This window comes from Falco biarmicus, chromosome 9 (genome assembly GCF_023638135.1).
Source record: "Falco biarmicus isolate bFalBia1 chromosome 9, bFalBia1.pri, whole genome shotgun sequence".
NCBI classification, from domain to species: Eukaryota; Metazoa; Chordata; class Aves; order Falconiformes; family Falconidae; genus Falco; species Falco biarmicus.
In genome coordinates, this window is record NC_079296.1 from 25,328,763 (window position 1) to 25,348,632 (window position 19,870).

A 19,870-nucleotide genomic window follows, 5' to 3' on the forward strand; every position below is an offset into this window, starting at 1 on the left:
CCATGTATGCTACCTGGCCCAGTCCCAAAGGCTGGTGTGGTCTATAATAGCTTAATTACCCACAGCCAGCAGTAACAGTGGCTGGTGCAGCTGGCAGAATCATGGGAAAACCAGGTTTGGAAGAATTTGGTCCCCTGACATTGCTGCTGTCTCCTGCCCCCTTGCATTGACATGGAGTCTATTCTCCTGCCAGATCTCTCCAAGACAGCTCAGAAAGATAAAGAACCCTTAATAAAATTAACTACTGTTGGAGACTGATCTACCTGCTCAGGTATTCTCACAGATTTTTATTTCCCTCTTCCACAGTGTGTCTTGTCCTTCTTTCATAAATTCACTTAAAACCTAAACTCATTACATTGTGAGAGCATGAATAGCTCTGTTACCTTAGTTTAACAATATACTTCTAAGGAAAACTACTGTTGTGATCTTGTACACCACCTCCTTACAGCTGTACATCACCCCTTTTTGCTTTACCATCTCTAACTGGGGTCTGTAATGAGTCCAAGTGCGAGACTTTTTCTCCTTCCTGCTGAAACTTTCCTAGAAGCAGCAGAGTTCCAAATTTGCCAAGGATCTCAGGGAAGAGAGCCACCCCCTTCACCAGGCACAACCATCTTCTTTTTCTACCCTAAAAAGGCAGAAGAATTGAGTGCCTTAATACTCAAAATGTGATTAGGAATAAAGGTTGTTCTTCATTAATTGTCTGTAGACAGCAACAATGAGTATTCGTAACAGCAAGTTGTAGGTACAGGTTCAAGTCTAATAAGCCCTATCACTGGCAAAAGGGTCTGTATGATTTTTTATTTTCTTTCCCTTGAGATATGCAAGAAATTACTCCCTTATTAAGGAAACGTGAAATACCACTGTAAACAAAACAGTTAAGGTACAACCAGCAAGAAATGTGATCATATATAAAACAATATTCATGGCATGGAGAGGTGCAGTAGTTAAGATTTATGTGTTGTTACACTTGACAAGCAGCAATTTTAAGAACAAAAGCAGGCACAAGTCACCACACTGTATACATAGGCCATGGTGAGAAAATAAGCAATGTCAAGGTAAGATAAAAAAACATTTTGTAAAGACAACATTGATTGGAGGATAAATTAAATATGAACTTTTATTCAGCTTTATGATGCTGTATTAGACAAGGCCCTGTTTTTAATATTTATTTGAAGAAAGAAAACACCTTGGCTCTTGTAGTACAGTAGACAGATGTTGATTGCAGTTTTCTTGCCTTCCCTTGTATTATCTCAGGCTGTGGCAGAATGCCACAGAGACCGCCTCCTAGAAGACAACTGTCTGGGCTAGTATCTGAAAATTACTGCATTATGGCACATTTCCCTCAGTAATAATTAAAGCTATTGAGAACCTCTCGTTGCAGCTTGAGAATATTAAGATAACTAATTTTCATGTTGTTAACTTGCAAAATGCTGTCATTAACTGATGGCAGCAGGAAGACATTTGTAAAATGTGGATTTATCTATGCAAAGAACTAAACTTGTCCCCATCTGAACCACCAACAGGAATGACAATTAATTTGAGTTAGTTATTTCAATACAAGTAACCATGCAAAGACTAATCAAAGAGTAGACTGCCTTCTATCTGTTAAGGTATGACTCGATTCCATTTTATTAAATAACAATTCACTGATCAAGCTATTAAGACAGCTCTTCCAAGATAGCACGAGTTTGATCTTTTCCATTAAGTAATGCCTTTTACAGTGCCAACTGTACCTAAGTACCTAGTTTTACAAGTATCTCCCAAGAAAACCTCCTAATCTCAAAGCGTAAAGTCCACTGCCTGATTACCACTTCTTATGTGATCAAAATTTGTTCAGTCTTTCCTGCTTTTGCATGTGTGTAATTGAAAGCTTCGCACCTGTAGATTATGCATCTACAAAATCTTCCTCTGTTCTGCTGTAGTGCAGTAACTGGTCTTCTAATCCAAAAGAATCTATCAGCTGAGTGAGACTCACTTTCTTGCCGTCTGCAGAAAAGGCTGACTGTAGTTCGTACAGCATCCGTTGGGTACTACTTCTCCATTTCGCTATCAAAGCCTGCAGTTCAGACAGGTTGTTCTAAAATTGGGACAAAACAAAAAACCCCACCCTTTTGTTATTTGCTGAAATGAAGGTGTTTCTGCTAACCTGCACATCTATTTTTATAAAATACCTTGAACTGAGACAATATGCAAACACCACACACACACAAAGTGAGTCAGCACTATTGCTGAAGTTAACAAATGAGGATTACGCTATAAATTCCACTTCAGAGATTCACCTCACCTTAGATCGATACATCTTAACCAGTTTGAGCCTTCGAAGTAGTTCTTCCTTCTCTTGTACTTGTTTCATCAGCCTTACTTTTTCTTCCAGTAATTGTTGCTGACTAAGATCAACCTGTGGCACATGAGAATTCTCTGCTGATTCCCCAAGACCACTTTCCTGTACAGGACTTTTGAAACATGCATGTCCAGTGCTGTTTCTTTCCAGGTTTTTGGAACAGTCTTGTAATCGGGAGCAATCTGTACTCATCTTTGGCAGGCACCCTTTGTCAACATCAGCACAGTCTTTTTCTTCAGTGTCTATTTTGAGCCGCTTTGCAACTGTAAAATTAGTATTAAATGAACGTCTTGTTTTCCTTAATCGCTCCCTCAGAGCTGCACTCATTGGCTAAAAAACAAAACAAAAACCAAACAATCAAACATACAAAACAGAAGGATCAGAATAATCTGGTTTTTGACCAAATTTCAAAGAACTGTTTACCCTGGTTATTATTTACATAGAGTATGTCATATATGTAAAGACCATTGTAAAGCCAGACTTCCCGATTCTCTCTATAGCCTTCACAAACTTGAACAAAGTTAACTTGTTCCCTTCACATGTATTTGCACACACAGCTGCAAGGTGGAAAGATGTACCTCCACATTTTCCAGGAGGAAATCCTGTATTCTGTTGAGGCAAGCCTACTCGTCTAGTCTTTGTGCAGAAGATACATGGCATATTTCTACCTGGCTAATTTTATTCCATCAAGTTCAATTTCCCTCTCTAGTTTAATGGGGATATGGGTTGGGCTTTTTTGCTGTTCTATCCCACCACACAAACACTTTCTCTATTAGCACTAGTATAAAAACATCTATATTCTACTTGAGAGAATTAGAAATGATCTGTGTAATTTTTCACTTGCTCATGCTTTGAGATTCTTTACTGATAAGCATCTAAAAAGTGTTGGTTTTTTCTTCAAAGTAACTTAATTTTTTTTTTTTTTTTATAATCTGTGTCTGACTTTTACCTGTGAAAATACATTAAAATATGCGAGGGAGGGATTAGTTAAGGAACACTTGCAAACTAGCCCTATCCTGCACAGGTCTGGATGCTGAGTATGACAGCATCACCATCATGTGCGCTAGGAAGAACACCAAAGTAGAGCCCAGCGGTATGGAGAGCATACAAACTGAAAACAGTGTACTTTGTTCAAGTGCAAGCAGAAGTCACACCAAGTGACTGCATACACAACAGCCCAGCAAACTAAGATTTAAGAAAAGTGACGATGACAGATTAACAAAAAACCCCATGCACCAACCAACAATAAAACCCACCACAAACCCTAAATAGTATTGAAATTTATTAGTATGGCATTTGGGTTATACTGCTCCATCACTTTGTATTCACAGCAAACATCTGCATATTCAGAGCAAAGCGTACCAAGTACAATCTCTTACCTGGACAACCTTGTATCTATCTATGGGTATTTTATATCCATCTTCATCCTTCCTGCAAACAGTATCTCAGTGATTTCCAACTACTTGATGATTTCACAAGCATTCTTTTTCTACAGGGTCACATTATTGGAAAAAAAAAAAGTAGTAATTTTTCTTACCTGTTTCCCTGAACTAGTCCGCTGGGGAGCTGGTGTCCCAGAATCCTTTGGAGTATGGCACAAAGATGGCAATTTCTCAAGCACAGTTTCTTCCATCTCGACATGGATAGACTTGCTGTTGAAAGACAGAATGAATTATGTATGGTGCCATTTTCACCCTTATATGAGCCATGTGGCTGCAGGAGTGAGTAAAAAGCTGTAATACGAAATACTAAGGCTTATTTGTTAATTGGTAAGTTCAAAAGAAGACATCTGCATAAATTACACAACTGTTTCACGCGCTAAGTTGCATCTTGCTTTGTGAATGGCTTTTCTTCAAGAGGACAAACAACTACTAGCTGGTATAAAGTATCTCTACTATGAATTGTGTATATTATTTTTGCCCTCACTCAAAGCTCTATGGAATTTTTTCTTTAAAAGATGAAAAATGTTATAACAAGTCTTTCAGGTGTTCTCCATTGTTTGTTTTGGGTTTTTTTTTCTATCTGATATCCTCTCTCAAGTGTTAAAAAGCAGCAAGACAACTTCTGAAGCAATCAAACACATTACAGCATGCCTATAAATCCAAGGTCAGATCCTGCAACATCAAACTCATCAAAAAAAGATCACTCCAAACAAACTGTATTTTCTTAACCTGAATGACCCTTACTTCTTGTCTAACTCAAAGGAATAATCCTTGCTGAGCCAGGTTCTGAAGAACCAGTCCTTTCATTTAACTATATCCCAAGTAGTGATAAAAGGATTGTTGGGAACCACAAGATTTTTATTGTCTACATGTATGAACAATTAATCTTTTCTATAAAACAAAATAATTGGATACCTAGGTCTGTGAAAATAAGCCACTGTCTCATTTGATCCTGGGGATGCTGCTTAAAAAGTAGTTACTCACATAAGTAGAATTTTAGATTAAAAGTACGCATCCTCAGTTCACTCAGAAAAGCGCTTTACTTAAAACATGAAGTCATACCTCCCAGCATGTACCAACTTCAAATCAATTTGGCAATGTTTAGCTTAGGTTAGCACTTGTGAACCATCTGCTAATAACCAAAATGCAGCTGGAAAATCATCAGCTACACCTTCGAAGCCTCTGAAAAATAAAAACCTGCAAACAAGTCACTAGGCAACGCCAGACTGGCATAAGGGGCTTCCTCTTCAGAGATGAAACATACCAAAGCTTCAGTATGCCAAAGCCTTACTAGCTCAGCAACCCTGGTCTTGCTGGCTCTCTGCCAAGTTTATCTTAAAAGTCAACATTCCCCCCCCCCCCCGCCCCGTTGTTCAAAATTCAACATATGGTATTCTATATAAAAAACCAACAACCAACCAGACTTTAGTAAAGCAAGTCTGGTTAATTGGGTATTTTAGCAGTCTATTAATTAAACAGGTAGCCCACAGCACCCATTAAATATAATGCAAGTTATCAGTATTATTTCTTAACATAAGGAAGAGCTAGAAAAAGCTACATCATGCCTATGCATAAGCAAAATCATTTCAAGCCTGAGACTTCAACAGACTTGTTCAACTTTTTAAAAAGGATGCCCTGACTCTCCACCTTTACGTTCTAACGCGGATTGATCTTCAAATGACCAGGACTAGAGTGAATACTTTTTCCAATGGTTCGCCAATGCTGTTGCTTTAATTCTAGGAGCATATTCACATGGATCTCCTGCACTCTTAAAATCCTTACCCAGTATCTCAGGCTAAGAATCCTTTAAGTTTTCAAGCAGCCATGCTATTTATCACACAGAAAAATAATTTTCTCCAGCAAGTAAGAAAAACTTGGGCTAAGACGGGAAAAGACAACTTTGCACTTCAGTACTTACTCGATTTTTTACTTTGTTTGAGTCCCGGATGTTACGTACCGTTTTCCCGTTTATAGTGACATTATCTAACAGCATTCACTCCTTGTAGTTTTCCTCTCACCACCCGAAGGCTCTACTGACACTCTAGAACAACTTTTCCCTGGCTAGCTTTCCACCCTACAGAAAACCAGAAAGAAGACTGGGCAGCCCACAAGCAGAACCACAGATCCAGGGCGCTCTTTCTGAGGAGACGCACCCCGGAAACGGAGCGCAGCAGAGATCCGCAGCACAAGCGCGGACCAAGGCAGGGGCTGCTCACTCGCCGTGGGCTGAGGGGAGGCTCCCCAGGGAGCACAAGGCCCGCAGCCCTAGCGAGGCCTAGCCCGCCCCTGGGAGCCAACTGGGCCGGCACCGGCGGTGGGGGTCAAGGAAGGAGGCAGCCCCAAGGGACCCTCTCCTCTCTCTCCTCTACCCCAACACGGCCAGGTAGAGAGGCACAGAACCGCTCCCCTCAGACAGAAGGGAAAGCAGCTAAGCGGGAACAACCCTCCCAAAGCCGCCCGCCCCGCGCCGGCCCCAGCGCTTCAACCTCCCGCTTCCGGCGGGAAGGGGCGGGGCGCGTAGGGCGCCCGCAGCGCGCCTGGGCCGTGCAGGGGGCCTCGCGCCTGCGCGCGGCGGGAGGCGGGGCGGGGCTGCTGTGCGGGCGGGCGCGCGAAGCTTGTCCCCGCGGGTGGGCGGGCGGGCGGGCGGTAAATGGGGTGCTGGGGGTCGCTGCCGCAAGGGTGGGGGGCAGAGCAGCGCTGCTGCCGCCCCTGCCGGCCCTGGGACCCTCGTACACACTCCTCTTGCGGCTGTGCGGGGCCGTTCTGTGTTACTTAGGCGAGTGTGGGCCTGTCACCCCATGGCTGGGGCCTGCCCGAGGCCAGGTGTCCTCTCACAGCACGTGCCCCTGTGGCAGGGAGGGTGGCCCACAGAGTGCTCCCCACCATGGCTGCCAGGCCCAGCCACGGCAGCCACAGCGCTCCACCTCAAGCTACCCATCGCCTCTACCTCACAGAAGGGGAAGAACTGTACCTGAGGCATGCACTGGGAGAAGTGCGATCAGCGCAGCACAGCCTTGGTTGTGAGGGGAGGAGGAAGTGAAAATGAAGAAACTTGGCTGGAAAAAACAGGCAGATTGGGCTGGTGACAAGGAACAGCCCCAGCTGCAGCCGCAGTGGTGTGGTTGGGAGCAGGACTGGAGGGCCGCGGCACTCACGGGCACTGCCGAAGTGAGTGTGCTTTTCATACTTGTATCAGCAAACTTCCCTTCCATGCTGCAGACCTGGGTTCCCCATGTGGATTTACGTTTCTCAAAACTGATTTGTATAAAATGTTTTTCCGAAATAACTGGCAGGACTGAGAAAACAAGCTGTGGAAGCCCTAACAGCGACAGCTCAACAGCCCGCAGTGATGATGTATGGGTGGTTCCTCCAGCGGTGCCCACAGCCCAACGGCTCCATGCTGCGCATTGAGGCCTCGCAGCTGTGCTGAGCCACATATGGAATACGTGCACCAACACACTCTTGCTAGATCATGCCTTTAATTTGTGTAGCAGAAATGCATTAATTTCCTGCCTGTTTCTTCCTCACAACCACGGATGAGGATGCTCAGTTTTCTCTTCACCCAGTGTAACTCCTGTCTGTATTGTGACAAGATACACTCTTGTACTGAGAGGTGAGTAAGTGCTGGGTGTAGGTGTGATAATGTGTTAGCAGTTTGACCATAAGTATACACAGATGCACTCACTTCAAATAGAATTTCATAAGGATGATAGCAACCTTTCTCTCCTACCATGAAAAGTATCTAAGCATTCAAAACCTATCTAGAACAAGTCACTTTGGGAAATCTAATAACTTGGGGGCCTTTAAATTACTCCTTGTATAGGAGTTGATCATCTGCAGGTGAAATTTATTTAGAAATAATGTTTTCAGTAGCAAATGTGGGAAATCGGATTATGTGGCTAGGTTGTATGATCTTTTATAACCATCTAGTGAAAAAACTTGCACGATACCTCAACTGTTGAGGCAGTTTGGAGGCATTTTTTAAACCAGCCCCTTTTCTGTTGGGTTTTTTTTTGTGTGTGTGTGTGTTTTTTTAATACCTGCAGCAAATTTAATGTCATGAATATTTTATTTTTTAATATGTTAAAAATGGACTCTTGAGTGCAACTGAAAGTGCTAATAGAACTTCTGCTGCAAACATATCAAGTGGGTTGGATCTCAAATACACTGGGGCTTTGAGATGGCATGTCTCCAAGTTCACAACATTTCCTTTAGTCTCAAGAATGGTCCCTGCTTTAAATTACTCAAGCTCTGTTGTACAGACATGTTAACAGACATGTTGCACAAGAACAACAGAAAGTTCGAGATTTTAGATCGTTTGCCAGTTGAGATTCCAGTAAGATTTTACAGGCACATAACACATGAAAAAGTCATCCTGTGCATTATCATTGCTGCTTTATTAGAGCAACGCCTACGTGCCCCACCCTGAGTGAGGATTACAGTATTTTTGAGACTGTGAATATAGGAAGATGGTTCCACACGTTGGGTTTATTGGTTTAATGTACGACACATAGGGTAGAGAAAAGGAAATATCATCAGTATTCACTGATGGGTAATCACTCTAGGAAAAGATCCTGTTTCAGGTTGGTAATAAGTGTTTAGCTGTGTTTAGCACATCTGCCCATTTACAGGTTTACTTGGTGTTTACACGTAGTACTGCAAAAACATGACTTGTCCAAGACCTGGCAGGAGGCCCCTGACGGAGCTGGGAACCGCAGTGTCATCAGTCACTACCCAGTGACTATCCAGTACTTCTATTGCAGAAACACAATAGTGATGGATATTATGTTTCCACAACTTAATGATCGCAAACAGGAGTCAGACTAAAACCTTTCTCTCAAAAAGTGCACATCTGTTTCCCTTGAGGAAAAGAGGTTATCCGTGTGTTATTGATGCTGGCACGTTTATGGCACACTGTGGAGTGTTTCTCATACTGTTCAGTTAAGCTCACTGGTACATGCACATAGCTAGCAAGTTCATTGCAATACAGTTTTTATTAAACACTATAATGCTATTTTTTTTTAAATTCCTTTTGTGATCAGCATAGTTTGGGGAAACAAAATAAAAGAAAAATGCATAGGAAATTATGCACTGGGTAATAAAATTATTGAGCTCTATTTGCTGAACATACTGCTTCCCTTCAGAGAAACTTGTTTCCCCAGGGAACCTGAAGAAAAACGTGCTTCCTGGTTTTATTTTCTGCAATGTTTCTGTGATGACATTTTAGTGATTGGATTTCCCCCCTCCCCCAGTTTACACCATTTTGCCTGCACAATTGAAAGATATTCTTTATGTATTGTCTCATTCATTAATCCTATATTACCAGGAGAGCACTAAGGCTCACGCATCAGCAGTGACAGGACAAGAACATGTTACATTCTTCTATGGTCATCATCTGCAGTAGCAAAGCCAAAGTGGAGAGTAAAACTTTGGCTTTAGAGACTCCAGTTTGACCTTCATGGGTTGTCCTCTTCCAGAGTGACAGGAGCATCACAAAACTTCCATGTAACAGCTTGCTGGGCACAGCAGCTAGGCCTCTTCTCCCTAAACATTGCAATGAGTAACTGAGATGTTAGTCAACAGAGTCTTAATGCACATACATGTTACCTCCTTCTCTCATTTTTCTGAAATCTGTTGATCTTCTTTAAAGCCAAATCTTGACGCATGAAGTACACTCTGCACTGTCTGCATATTCTTTCTTGCCTAAGGCAGGAGGGTGGAGTGTTTTTATGTGCCTAACCACTAACTGCTGCAGAAATTTTTTAAATCCTACCCACATCAGCATGGGCCTAGGGCTGTGTTTTTGCTGGCTGCATTTCAGTCCTCACAAAATGTTCTGACTTGCTTATAGCCATGTAAATATATCAAGGGAAGGGCTTTATAGACAAGATTCCTGGAGTAAAGCCAGTTTACTACAACAAAACCTGTCCTTGGGAGATAGGTTCTGCTCGCATAATGGTGCAAATGTCCAGTAATTACAGTGAAGTCACTAGAATGACATCAGCATGAAGCTAAAGCTAAAGTAAAATTTTTTTGCCTTTTCTGCTTTACAGCTGGGGCTTGCTTAGACTATTCCTTATTTTTTACTTCAATTTTTAAGGTACCTGTCTTGAAAAGAAAAACTGACATAATTTATTGTAGCTGAGGGGCACTGCAATTTGCCATTACAAAAGATAATGTAAGAGGCAGCAGAGATCGGCTTCCTAGTTCTCGCTGCTGCATGTGTGAATAACCAAGTGGGTGAGGCACAGGGCTAATAAAAGGGAACAGCATAAAACTGTCTCTTACTTTTGTGTCTGCTCATGGGACTTTCTCTGACATAGTCATGCCAAAAATTACAGTTTGAGGTCTTTACGAGACTGTAACAGACAAAGGAAACAATAAACAGACCTTCAGTGTTCTTGTCTTTGCTGGAGAACTGATTGCTCATTATTTTAAGAAAATTCAAGCCTTTTAAATCCAAGCCCTTGCCCACACTAGTCCCTGGTACAGCTTTTGTCATCTGTGATGGTCTGAGCATACTTTGGTGTGTTTGGATTGTACTGGAGCTTGGAGAGTTGTTTCATTTTCTCACATACTTAATACAGAAGTTCATTTCATGCTGTGCACGTCTAACTCTTAGGTTGCTACTGAAATTGGTGAAGCTGCAAAAGCAGACATGGTTTATTTGCAAGGGCAGAGGAGCTCATTTAAGGGCAGTTGCCCATAGTCTAGACACCTTGGGTGGACCCAGTGGATTAAACTGGGGTACCAAACAAGTCACCCAGAGAGCAGGTAAGCACAGGTGGAGATGCACACCTTACCTTCTTCCTGGACTCCTGGGGGTTTCACTGTTGCTCTGAGTGTCCATCATCACTTCAGCAGCATCACTGGTTATCGTTTCGTTTTAGAACAAATAACCATTCTGCTGAGCACACCTCCTTCCCTACCAAACTCAAGCATCAGTGGGCAGGATTTAAAAATACACTTCCTCCCTGTTATTAAGAAACAAATGAGGTCATTTACCTGAGGCTAGAGAAAGCCTTATAAAGTAAAAATCTAGAGGGATGAAATACAAATGTGGCACTCATGGGAGTTTTCCATCTCTCGATAACTGCTCACAATAGTCACATCTAGAGGGCTGACATTTCAGTGTAGCTATGTTATCAGGCACCGACCACGCTTCTGTTGCAAACCAGGCTCACAGGTTAATACACTCATGTGAGAGCTGGCTTAAAGCTCTCTCATGTTTTTCTGTCGGTTAGTAACACAATGTTTTAAGTGTGCATAGTTGTTGTGATACAGGAGATATGTCTGTGTATTATTCATGCAAACAAAATCACGTCTAAGGACAGTTGCCTCAGGACTGTGGGCAGGCAATTCACCAAGAATTGTGAGCGGGTATGAAACTCTCACTTTTTAATATAAAGGTTGAAACAAGTTCTTTAAAAGTCAAAAGACTTAAGGTACTCACAGACAATGGAAACTCAATAAATACTTGCTTATCACCCCTCCTGTCAAAATGCTCTGCTATAGGGAAGGCAACAAGAATATCTTTCCTTTAGCAAGTAAAATGTGCAGTGAAGCTTTTTGACTTCTCATTTCTTGAGTCAAATATGCTGTTTATGCCAGTTACAGCTCATTTCAAAATGGATACTTCAGTGTTTGTGAGCTGTATTGCTTTTGTTCCAATTATTTCCAAGGTGATTTCAGTGCAAATTTTCTGTTCATGTTCATATCTGAAACAACTGTATTTTGAGTTCCTTTCTCCACATAGGCATACAGAAGGAGCTTTACTGATGAGTGTGGTAATATTTTCTTACAACCTAAATGAATTGAAGTTAATATTCTTACATTATTTTTACTGTTGTCATGTTGCATTACTGCAGAAGGGCAGCTTAGCCCTTGTGATGTTTGAAGTTACTGAGAAAGTTCTACTGAACTGGAGGGAAGCAGAACTATGCTATCCTGATGGAAGCTAGTGGAAGTGTGGCATATGGAGTGAGCTAATGGTATGATTTCCTGTGGTGCTGAGATACTGGAATTGCAGCCGACTGCATTAGCATGAGTATTCCACACTGTTTTTAATGTGTGAGAAGGCAACCAGTCTTCCTCTCAACACATTAAGGAAACTGTATTTCAGGTGAAGAACATTTCTCTTAAATGGAGTCCAGGAGTGCTCAACTGATGCTAAGTGAAGACAGAAAATTCTTTGGTCAACCACATCAGCAAGTGCTACCCACTTTAACTGGTGACATTTTCCCATTGGTAGCCCACATGGCTTTGAGGTTGTGTCCTGGCATCAGTGATCTCCATCATAGATATCAACAGTCAATGAACAAGCTCTCTTCATCATCAGCCTCTTTGATGGCAGCCATGCCATAACATTTCAAGTAACACTCCTGTAACTGGAAGTCTCCCAGTACATTCACAGCTGAAAGAGTTATTCTGGTTTTGATATTTTAAAGTTTATTGCATTTTTTCTTTGAGTTAATTACAAGCATTTTATGGGTACTGTATGCCAGAATAAGCTATTTCATCACTGTTTGGTGATAACTCAGCACATGGGTATGTATTGACAAGTTTTCTCTTGAAAGACTTCACAGGAGTTAGATCAGCAGAGAGGTCACCCTGGAGTTTTAGCTGTCACGTACCCTGCCTTTTCTTGAGTCTGTGAAACCAGGCATCACTAACCTTAAAACTGTCCATGTTGATGTCTGGATAGGAAGTCCTATGTAGGATTCATTTTTCTAGGATCAACAGTGCACATATGGGTGCACCCTACTTGATCATGTGTGATACATGGGTACAAAGAGTAATCGAGAATATCGTCATCTACTCCATGCAGTTTATTTTGTTGGGTGGCATCTTTCTTTTCCATTACTGTAAGGACTTCTGGGTCAGAATTTTTTCCCTTAAAGCAGAATTCTCACTTTCTAAAATCAAGCCCAGAAGCTGTGAAACTGCCTCTGGTCTAACACTTTATTGTCTTAAGCTTTTCTCTCAAACCTAGAGAGATGTGCATTCTCACAAATATTGCTATAATGCAGGAGCTAGTACTCCTCTGCATTACCAGTTAGTGTGCCTGTCTGTAACTGCTGATTTTCTAAAGATGTGTTAATATAAAAAAAAAAAAAAAAAAAAAAAAGACAATAGGCAGAGGTAGGAAATGGCAGAGGAGGATCTCTTCTCCAGACAAAATGTTTGTGCCAGTACCTGTTACTGGAAGGTCCTGGTGTTTTGTTGTTGCTTTCTCAAGGAGTTTCAGGTTCCACTTAGAATAAATGAATAGCTCTCTTCACCGATCTTCAGCTTCTCAGGTACACCATAGGTACGTCTTGCAGGTGAGAAGTACGAATATGTCTCAAAATCCAACACTGGTGAGATGCTGAAAGTTGATGCAACAACAGAGTCACCGCATAGCACTGCTGGGAAACCTGCGAGTGAAAATGCTGCCCTTTCTGCTCAGTGCTACAGGCAGTGAGCGTCCTTCAGTTCTGCCAGTCTTGTTATTTCAGATGTAGTATGGGTTTTTAACGGTCAACCCTGCAGTCTAATTTTGACATCAGGCAACAACCTGAGGTATAGGTCTCTCGACAGTCCAACAGGCAGTGGAGAAGTTCAGAGGACCTCAAGAAGCTGAAGAATTCATAGATTTTCCTTTTATTATGAACCTGAGTCCACCAAAGATACATTGCCATGCGTATTGCCAAGTCTCAGAAGCAGGCCAGAATGGTGAAGTCATTCAGTGATGCACTCTTAAGGCCTGGGCGTGTCACCAGAAGCATAGGAGCAATACCATTGAGGAAGAACAAAATAGTATGGACGTCACTTATGTATCTGTCTTACACAGAAATACTTATTCACCTTTTCTAGGTAAACCTATGTGCAAGAGCCATCCTCACAGATACAACAGAGAAGTTGCAATGACTTATCCAAAATGTGGAGGATCAAACCCCACACCCTGAATCTCCATCATAAACTCTATTGCTGCTATTAATTTTTGCTGGACATATTTTTGAAACAGCAAAACCACATGGGCCAATTTCATCTTTAGCTTAGCTGATTTCATGGGAACTGATGATTTTGTATCAACAACTAATTTAATTTAATTAATTTGTAAGAGTTTTTTTCATCTGCGTAACTTGGGTAAAAGGAAAGGAATAGTGGTAGGAAAAGTGGAATAAGATCAAATACTCCCCAAATGCTTTCTTTGTGGGAAGCAGCTAAGTGGGGGATGCTGCCTTCTTCAGTGTTTTGGCTTATTGAAACTATCACTAGCTCACAACTGCAATCTAAGATTCTTGTTACATTTATGCCCCACAGATGCAGCCATGTTCGAACTGATGCTGTAAGGATTAAACTGTGACTTAATGTCACTCTTAACCAAGAGGTGGTCACCAAATCAGGAGGCACTTTCATGAAGAGATGGGTATGTGTTCAAAACCACTGTTCACAGTATTTCCTGAATATTTGATGCAGAAATAGTCTGTGAATATTTCACATGCACACAGGTAGATAACAAACAGTTCTCTTGTATTTGATCATATGCTTGTTTATTGCTAAGTTGTTTATGTTGGGAGCAGTGCCTCGTGATTTTTTATTGTACACTTACTTCTATTGCTTCTAGATGCTGGTCTTTTTTTACTGGTTTGTTATTGTTCAGTTGTGCAGACACTGTGCATTTGTTTTAGGGAAAGCTGAAGGATTCTACTGACACTGCAAATAGCTACAGTAAACAGAACAGAATTCTAATAGTTCCTTTAACACCATTACAACCATAGTTCACTGTCTTCCCTCCTGTGAGCTGATTGCTCTTGACTCTGGCAGTTGCTTAGCCTGTTTCCATTCCATCTTCTTCCCACTTGGTCTCCGTCTGCCTAAGTTTTCATTATAATATTTTATTTGCATGTATTGGCTTGTTGCTTTCTTTATGCTTGGCTTGATTGCATACATTTGGCATGAATTAGCTACCACAGATGCTATTCTATCTGCCACGTTTTGTGTACTCAAATGGCGGGGATCGAACCTCTTTATTCTGGAGGATGGGGGTATATGTGTATATCAATGTCTCAGTAAGCATTAGGTTTTGGACATGGTTGTTTATTGGCAAGGGATTTGCTTCTAGACGTATTAGGAACAGCACTTTCCAATACACACTGTTAAAGAAATAATGTATGAAACTCTAAGTTAAGCACTGCCTCCTGGTCAGGTAGATGAGGTTCACAACAATTTGACACTGGTTGTCCTTCACCAGCAAAATATGGTAGTTTGTACCTGCAGTTACAGGTTTAAAGACATTTGCAAAACTTCCAGATTGTTATTATCCAAACAGTAATTAACCAAAGTGTCATGTAATTAAACTAGACCAGCATATGTTTGGCAGCTTTGGGCGGCGCTAAGAATGAAGTCCCCGGTTCAGCACAGTACTTAAACATCCATGGACCTTTAAGCATATGGATAGTCCTCATGAACACTAGTGGTAGTTCTCAGTGATCAGAGGTCTAGGAAACAGTATCTGAGGAAAGGAACACGAAGAGCTTACTCTGCTGTTGAAAACCCTGATGGCATACATGACAACAACATTCAAATACACGAAAGGTGATGGCAAGAAAGGAGGTAAATTACACTGAGAATGGAAGAGAGGAAGTGATCCTCAGCTGAAGTAGGAGATACTTGTTTTGGAACTTCAAGACATTTGGTAACCGCAGGTATGGTGAGATATGGACCAAATCACCTCAGGAGGCTCTGAAACCTCATGGAAATTTTAAAAAGTCTTTTAAAGAAAAATCTATTGAGAATAGTTAAGGTGGAGCTGGTTCTTGGGACAGAGATTGGACAAGATACCTAATTGAAGGCCTTTTCAGCCTTATTTTCTACAGTTGTATAGTTTTATGTGCTTAAATTTGCACATATACATCAAAATAAATGCAGACTCTCACAGAGTTCTTTATAGTCTTAGGCAAATGGTATTCTGTCAGAAGGGGGAGCAATGGATCAGTGTTCTTACTGGGCTCCTTGTTGGTGCTTCATCTTTCCAAAAAACGGGATTTAGTGAATTCAATGTACCAAGCTCCAGAAAATACAAACCCTTGCTGGTGAGGGTTCTTCACATTAGATCACCACCTATACTGTGTTTTATCCAGTATTTTTATCTTGCCATCATACCTAACAGAACAATTTTCTTAATACAGATTTGTTGTAGTGTGTGTATATGTGCGTGTGTGTGTGTAAATATTTTATTCTGAACTTTTTGATTTATGCTGGAAAGTAAAACATCTTCAGGTGGTGTCGTTAAAAAGCCTTCAGCTCACAACTTTAATCATGGATGTTATTAAAGCAGAATCCAAAGAGCAGTTTCTTTGCAGGCACTGGCTAAGGAAGGCAGCCACCATAACATGCATCTGACAACCCTGTGATAACAATAAATTTACCCAGAAATATCCATGCCAGCAGGAATATCTGAAATACGTAACACATGGAGTGAGGATGAGCCCAGCGTGCCTTGATTTTAATAAGAGAAGGCTGTGTGTTATCACAGGTCTCACAAACTGAACTTCTGATGGAAGCAAATTAATGAGAATCTGAATCTCCGTGAAATGAAAATTTTGAGTAGCAACTAAAGTTTCCAGCCAATGGTCTTGCTGAGAAGAAGTGACACACGGCAGACCTGGCTTTTGGGAAAGGCAATACTTCTGTGCTTTGGATAAGAAACAGGATTTTTCAAGCAGTGACATGAAAACAGAGCTGGGCACAGTCAGAAGCTTCAGAGCCAAGTCAGAAATAACTGCCAGAAACTGGAAGCGGAGGAAACTTAAATAGCTTGGATCCAAGTTTTGAGTGTTCATTTGCACATGTCTTACTCAGAACTATTTAAAAAATAATCTGCTAGTCTGAAGTCAGTGTTCAAGCCCTGGTATAAGCAAAGCACCAAAAAAGGCTTCCTTTTTCCCCAGGGTTCTGCCCTACCAGCTGTACAGCTGGAGCACAGTGTACTTGCCATCATGCCACCGTTTCTCCATTTACTTTTGATTTGAAAAACCTTCTTGGCACTGGAAAAAAAGATGGCTTGTAAAATGAGAATCTTTTGCAGGCAACATTATGTGAAGGAGTGATGGAATCACTGATGATCATTACTGGGGAGAGCAAGTAGTAAAACAGTAACTCTGAGCCTAGGGGCCAGATTATGTAGAGGCTTTTCCAGTAAAGCCAGCTACTGCTCATTATCTTTCTCTGAATATTCCTTGTTTATATCTTTGTTGTTTTACTCATTGCAACTGAAATTGTAATATTCACCTTTTGCAAAAATGGTGAGCTATTCCAGGAGAAACCCCACTGTGCCAGGTAGTGTGACTCCAGCCAGTTTAAGATCATCTTTTCCTTGTAACCATTGGGAGAAATGTGTGAAAGAAGTCAGCAGTTAAAATGAAGAAGCATTCATGCCTAGCTCTATAGAAATATAAGCCTGGCTGAAAAGAAAAGCTTCCCAGTCAGCTCTGGCATATTGGAGAGCTACAGTTGTCACCTTAACATTGTCGTTTTGATTGTAACAATGAGCTACAGATTAGTTAGATGAATTGTGATAGATGCAGAGACTTGAGACATCTGAGTTCTAACTGTGAATGAACTAACTGTAAGACCGTCATGCATGAGAGCTGCATGATTTCTATAGAAATTACTATTATTCTTACTATTATTACTACTAATACACCAATACACATGGATAGATACTCCACAGACTGCATTGTACCTCTGTGTTCTTACAGAGCAGAAATAAATAATATCAAAGGACCACAGACCTGCACTGATCTGTTCTTGCTTTTCTGGGCCACAGATCTTCTCTTTGTTTATCAGTCAACAAACCGTTTTTGGTTGGAATTAGCATATCACTTGTGGTGTTGTATGACAAAGGTGTGTCAGGCTAGAGATCTACTTACAGAAGCATAACCTCTAATGAATAAAGCAAGAAGCTTGGGGAGGTATGGGGGAATGGAAGCATAATGAAAATAACCATGAATGATGCTGAATACTGCTTTTAACCCACATAAGAAGAAAGCTGCAAACTAAAAGATGTTCTAGATTAAAGAACAGTGAGGGATCATAAAACAGATTGAAAAACACTTGTTAATGAGCTGCCAGCTATGACTTTTAACTTCTATAATATCGCTGAAATATTTACTCTCATTCTAACTATTGATGAATGGTGTCTCTCTAACAACTCTGTAATTCCAGGCACAGTTTCCAGCTTTTATGTATGCCTGTTCATAATTAACTCAGAGTCAAGGCAATAAACAATGTGCAGTGTCTGGTTTATTTTAACCCTTGTATCTGTTTTTTCCAAATGGTTTCTGAAGGGAAGTGTTGAGTCTATGTTGTGACTGTTCCCTGTGGGTCTGTGTAGTGGGTTTGCATGGCAAGGTTTTGGTAGCCGGGGGGCTACAAGGGTGGCTTCTGTGAGAAGATGCCAGAAGTTTCCCCCACATACAACAGAGCCAAGGCCAGCCAGCGCTAAGACAGACCCACTGCTGGCCAAGCCTGAGCTAATCAGTGATGGTGGTAGTGCCTCTGGCATAACATATTTAAGAAGGGAGGAAAAACAATCTGTGCAAAAAATCTGCAGCGGAAGAGGGGAGTGAGAATATGTGAGAGGAAAAACTCTGCAGCCCCCCAGGTCGGTGCAGGAGGCCGGAGGGGCTCCAGGTGCCAGAGCAGGGATTCCCCGGCAGCCCGTGGTGGAGGCCATGGCAGGGCAGGCTGTGTCCTCAGCCCTTAACAGATCTTAACAGACTGACTCAGCTTCAGATCTGCTCAACAGTATGACTCCTTTACTGCCTGTTTTTAGGGTGCCTGTACAGACACCCTGCTATGGTGTTTGTAGCTGTTATTACTCATGACAGTTTAAAACTTGATGACTTTGGTTGTTCTACGCTTTGTATCTATCATCTTTGTTGAAGGATTGAAAGTCTGACGTGTAATCATTCAGTCCATCCACTTCATTCCATTTCCTAAGAAATGGGTTGATGAATTTGAAATGGCTTAAGATTTTTGTCATATGGATTAAAGACATATAATTAGGAGGAGAAAGCTACTGTAATGGTATACAAGTGATTTAGAACCTGTGACCAAATCCAGCACAGCCTAATTTGATGTCTTCCACCATAAGCCTCGCATACCTCTGTTGAGGAGGAAAGCATTTGCCCTGCTTTCAGATCTGTGTATCAAAGCTGTGGATGCAGTATTGAAATCAGAATATGAGTTCCTGGGCTGTATTGCTTTAAAGAACTTTGATCAAAGTTCTCTTTTTATTCAAGGTGCAATAAAAATGAAGTATTTTTCATACCCTCTCACATATTCTCCCTGCATCCTTGCCATAAGCCAGCTTTGGACTTTATAGCCTCTTTGCTTACTGAAAACAGCATTTTAAAAAAATCCTTGGAACTGTTATATCAGTCTTTTATTCTGGACTCAGCTTTTTATTGGTGCTATAAACTACTTACTTCTTATTTGCTATAATCCAGTTCTTCATTTTGTTAGTATTTACTGAGCTGAAGAGATTTTGGATGGGGGGGTGAGTTAGAAAAGGCGTACATAGTAACCTTTGAAACACATATTGAAATTGATAATGTAACTGGTGTAATAGCTGGCATTACTAGATAAATGAATATAACTTATATCATGAATAAATACTTATCAAAACAGGTGTTATGCACAACATACCCCCTCACTATAGATCTGATGGTGCGTTTGCTTGCCCAAAGGAGTGAATGGCCTTCCAGCAGAAGTCAGTAAAGACGGTGATCTTTTTTTTGGAAAAGCTAGTCAGGAAAGCTAAAAATCTTAGTGCTTGTAAATGAAAGCTTCATGTATTGAATCAAAGGGTACAAACAATGCACTGTAATTTAAATGAACAGTTTTAATTTTCTAAATAAAGAGTAGCTCAAGACACCGTTGAAGTGAATAGACCAGGGAAAGGTACTAAATTTGAAAAACTTCAGTACAACAGCACTCACAACTCCACTGCCAGTCATGTGAATTGAAATAACACCTTCCCTCCTGTGACCACAAAACTTGGGAATTAATAAATTTCAATAGCTCCTTGGTAAAA

At 41.2% G+C, this 19,870-nt stretch overlaps 1 protein-coding gene across 2 annotated transcripts; it reads right to left on the reverse strand.

Annotated features, from left to right (window-relative positions):
- Positions 1-1,090: 1,090 nt before the first annotated feature.
- On the reverse strand, positions 1,091-6,292 carry SFR1 (SWI5 dependent homologous recombination repair protein 1). 2 transcript variants are annotated; one of them, XM_056352389.1, is made up of 4 exons: positions 5,744-6,292; positions 3,882-3,996; positions 2,288-2,674; positions 1,091-2,080 (listed from the first exon to the last, which is right to left on the reverse strand). In XM_056352389.1, exons 2-4 carry the CDS (start codon positions 3,975-3,977, stop codon positions 1,889-1,891), a joined length of 675 nt encoding a protein of 224 aa, XP_056208364.1. In that variant the 5' UTR covers positions 3,978-3,996; positions 5,744-6,292; the 3' UTR covers positions 1,091-1,888. The 2 variants fall into 2 exon arrangements, with proteins under 2 accessions (XP_056208364.1, XP_056208365.1); XM_056352390.1 differs by having other exon boundaries at positions 5,705-6,292.
- Between the last annotated feature and the right edge of the window lie 13,578 nt (positions 6,293-19,870).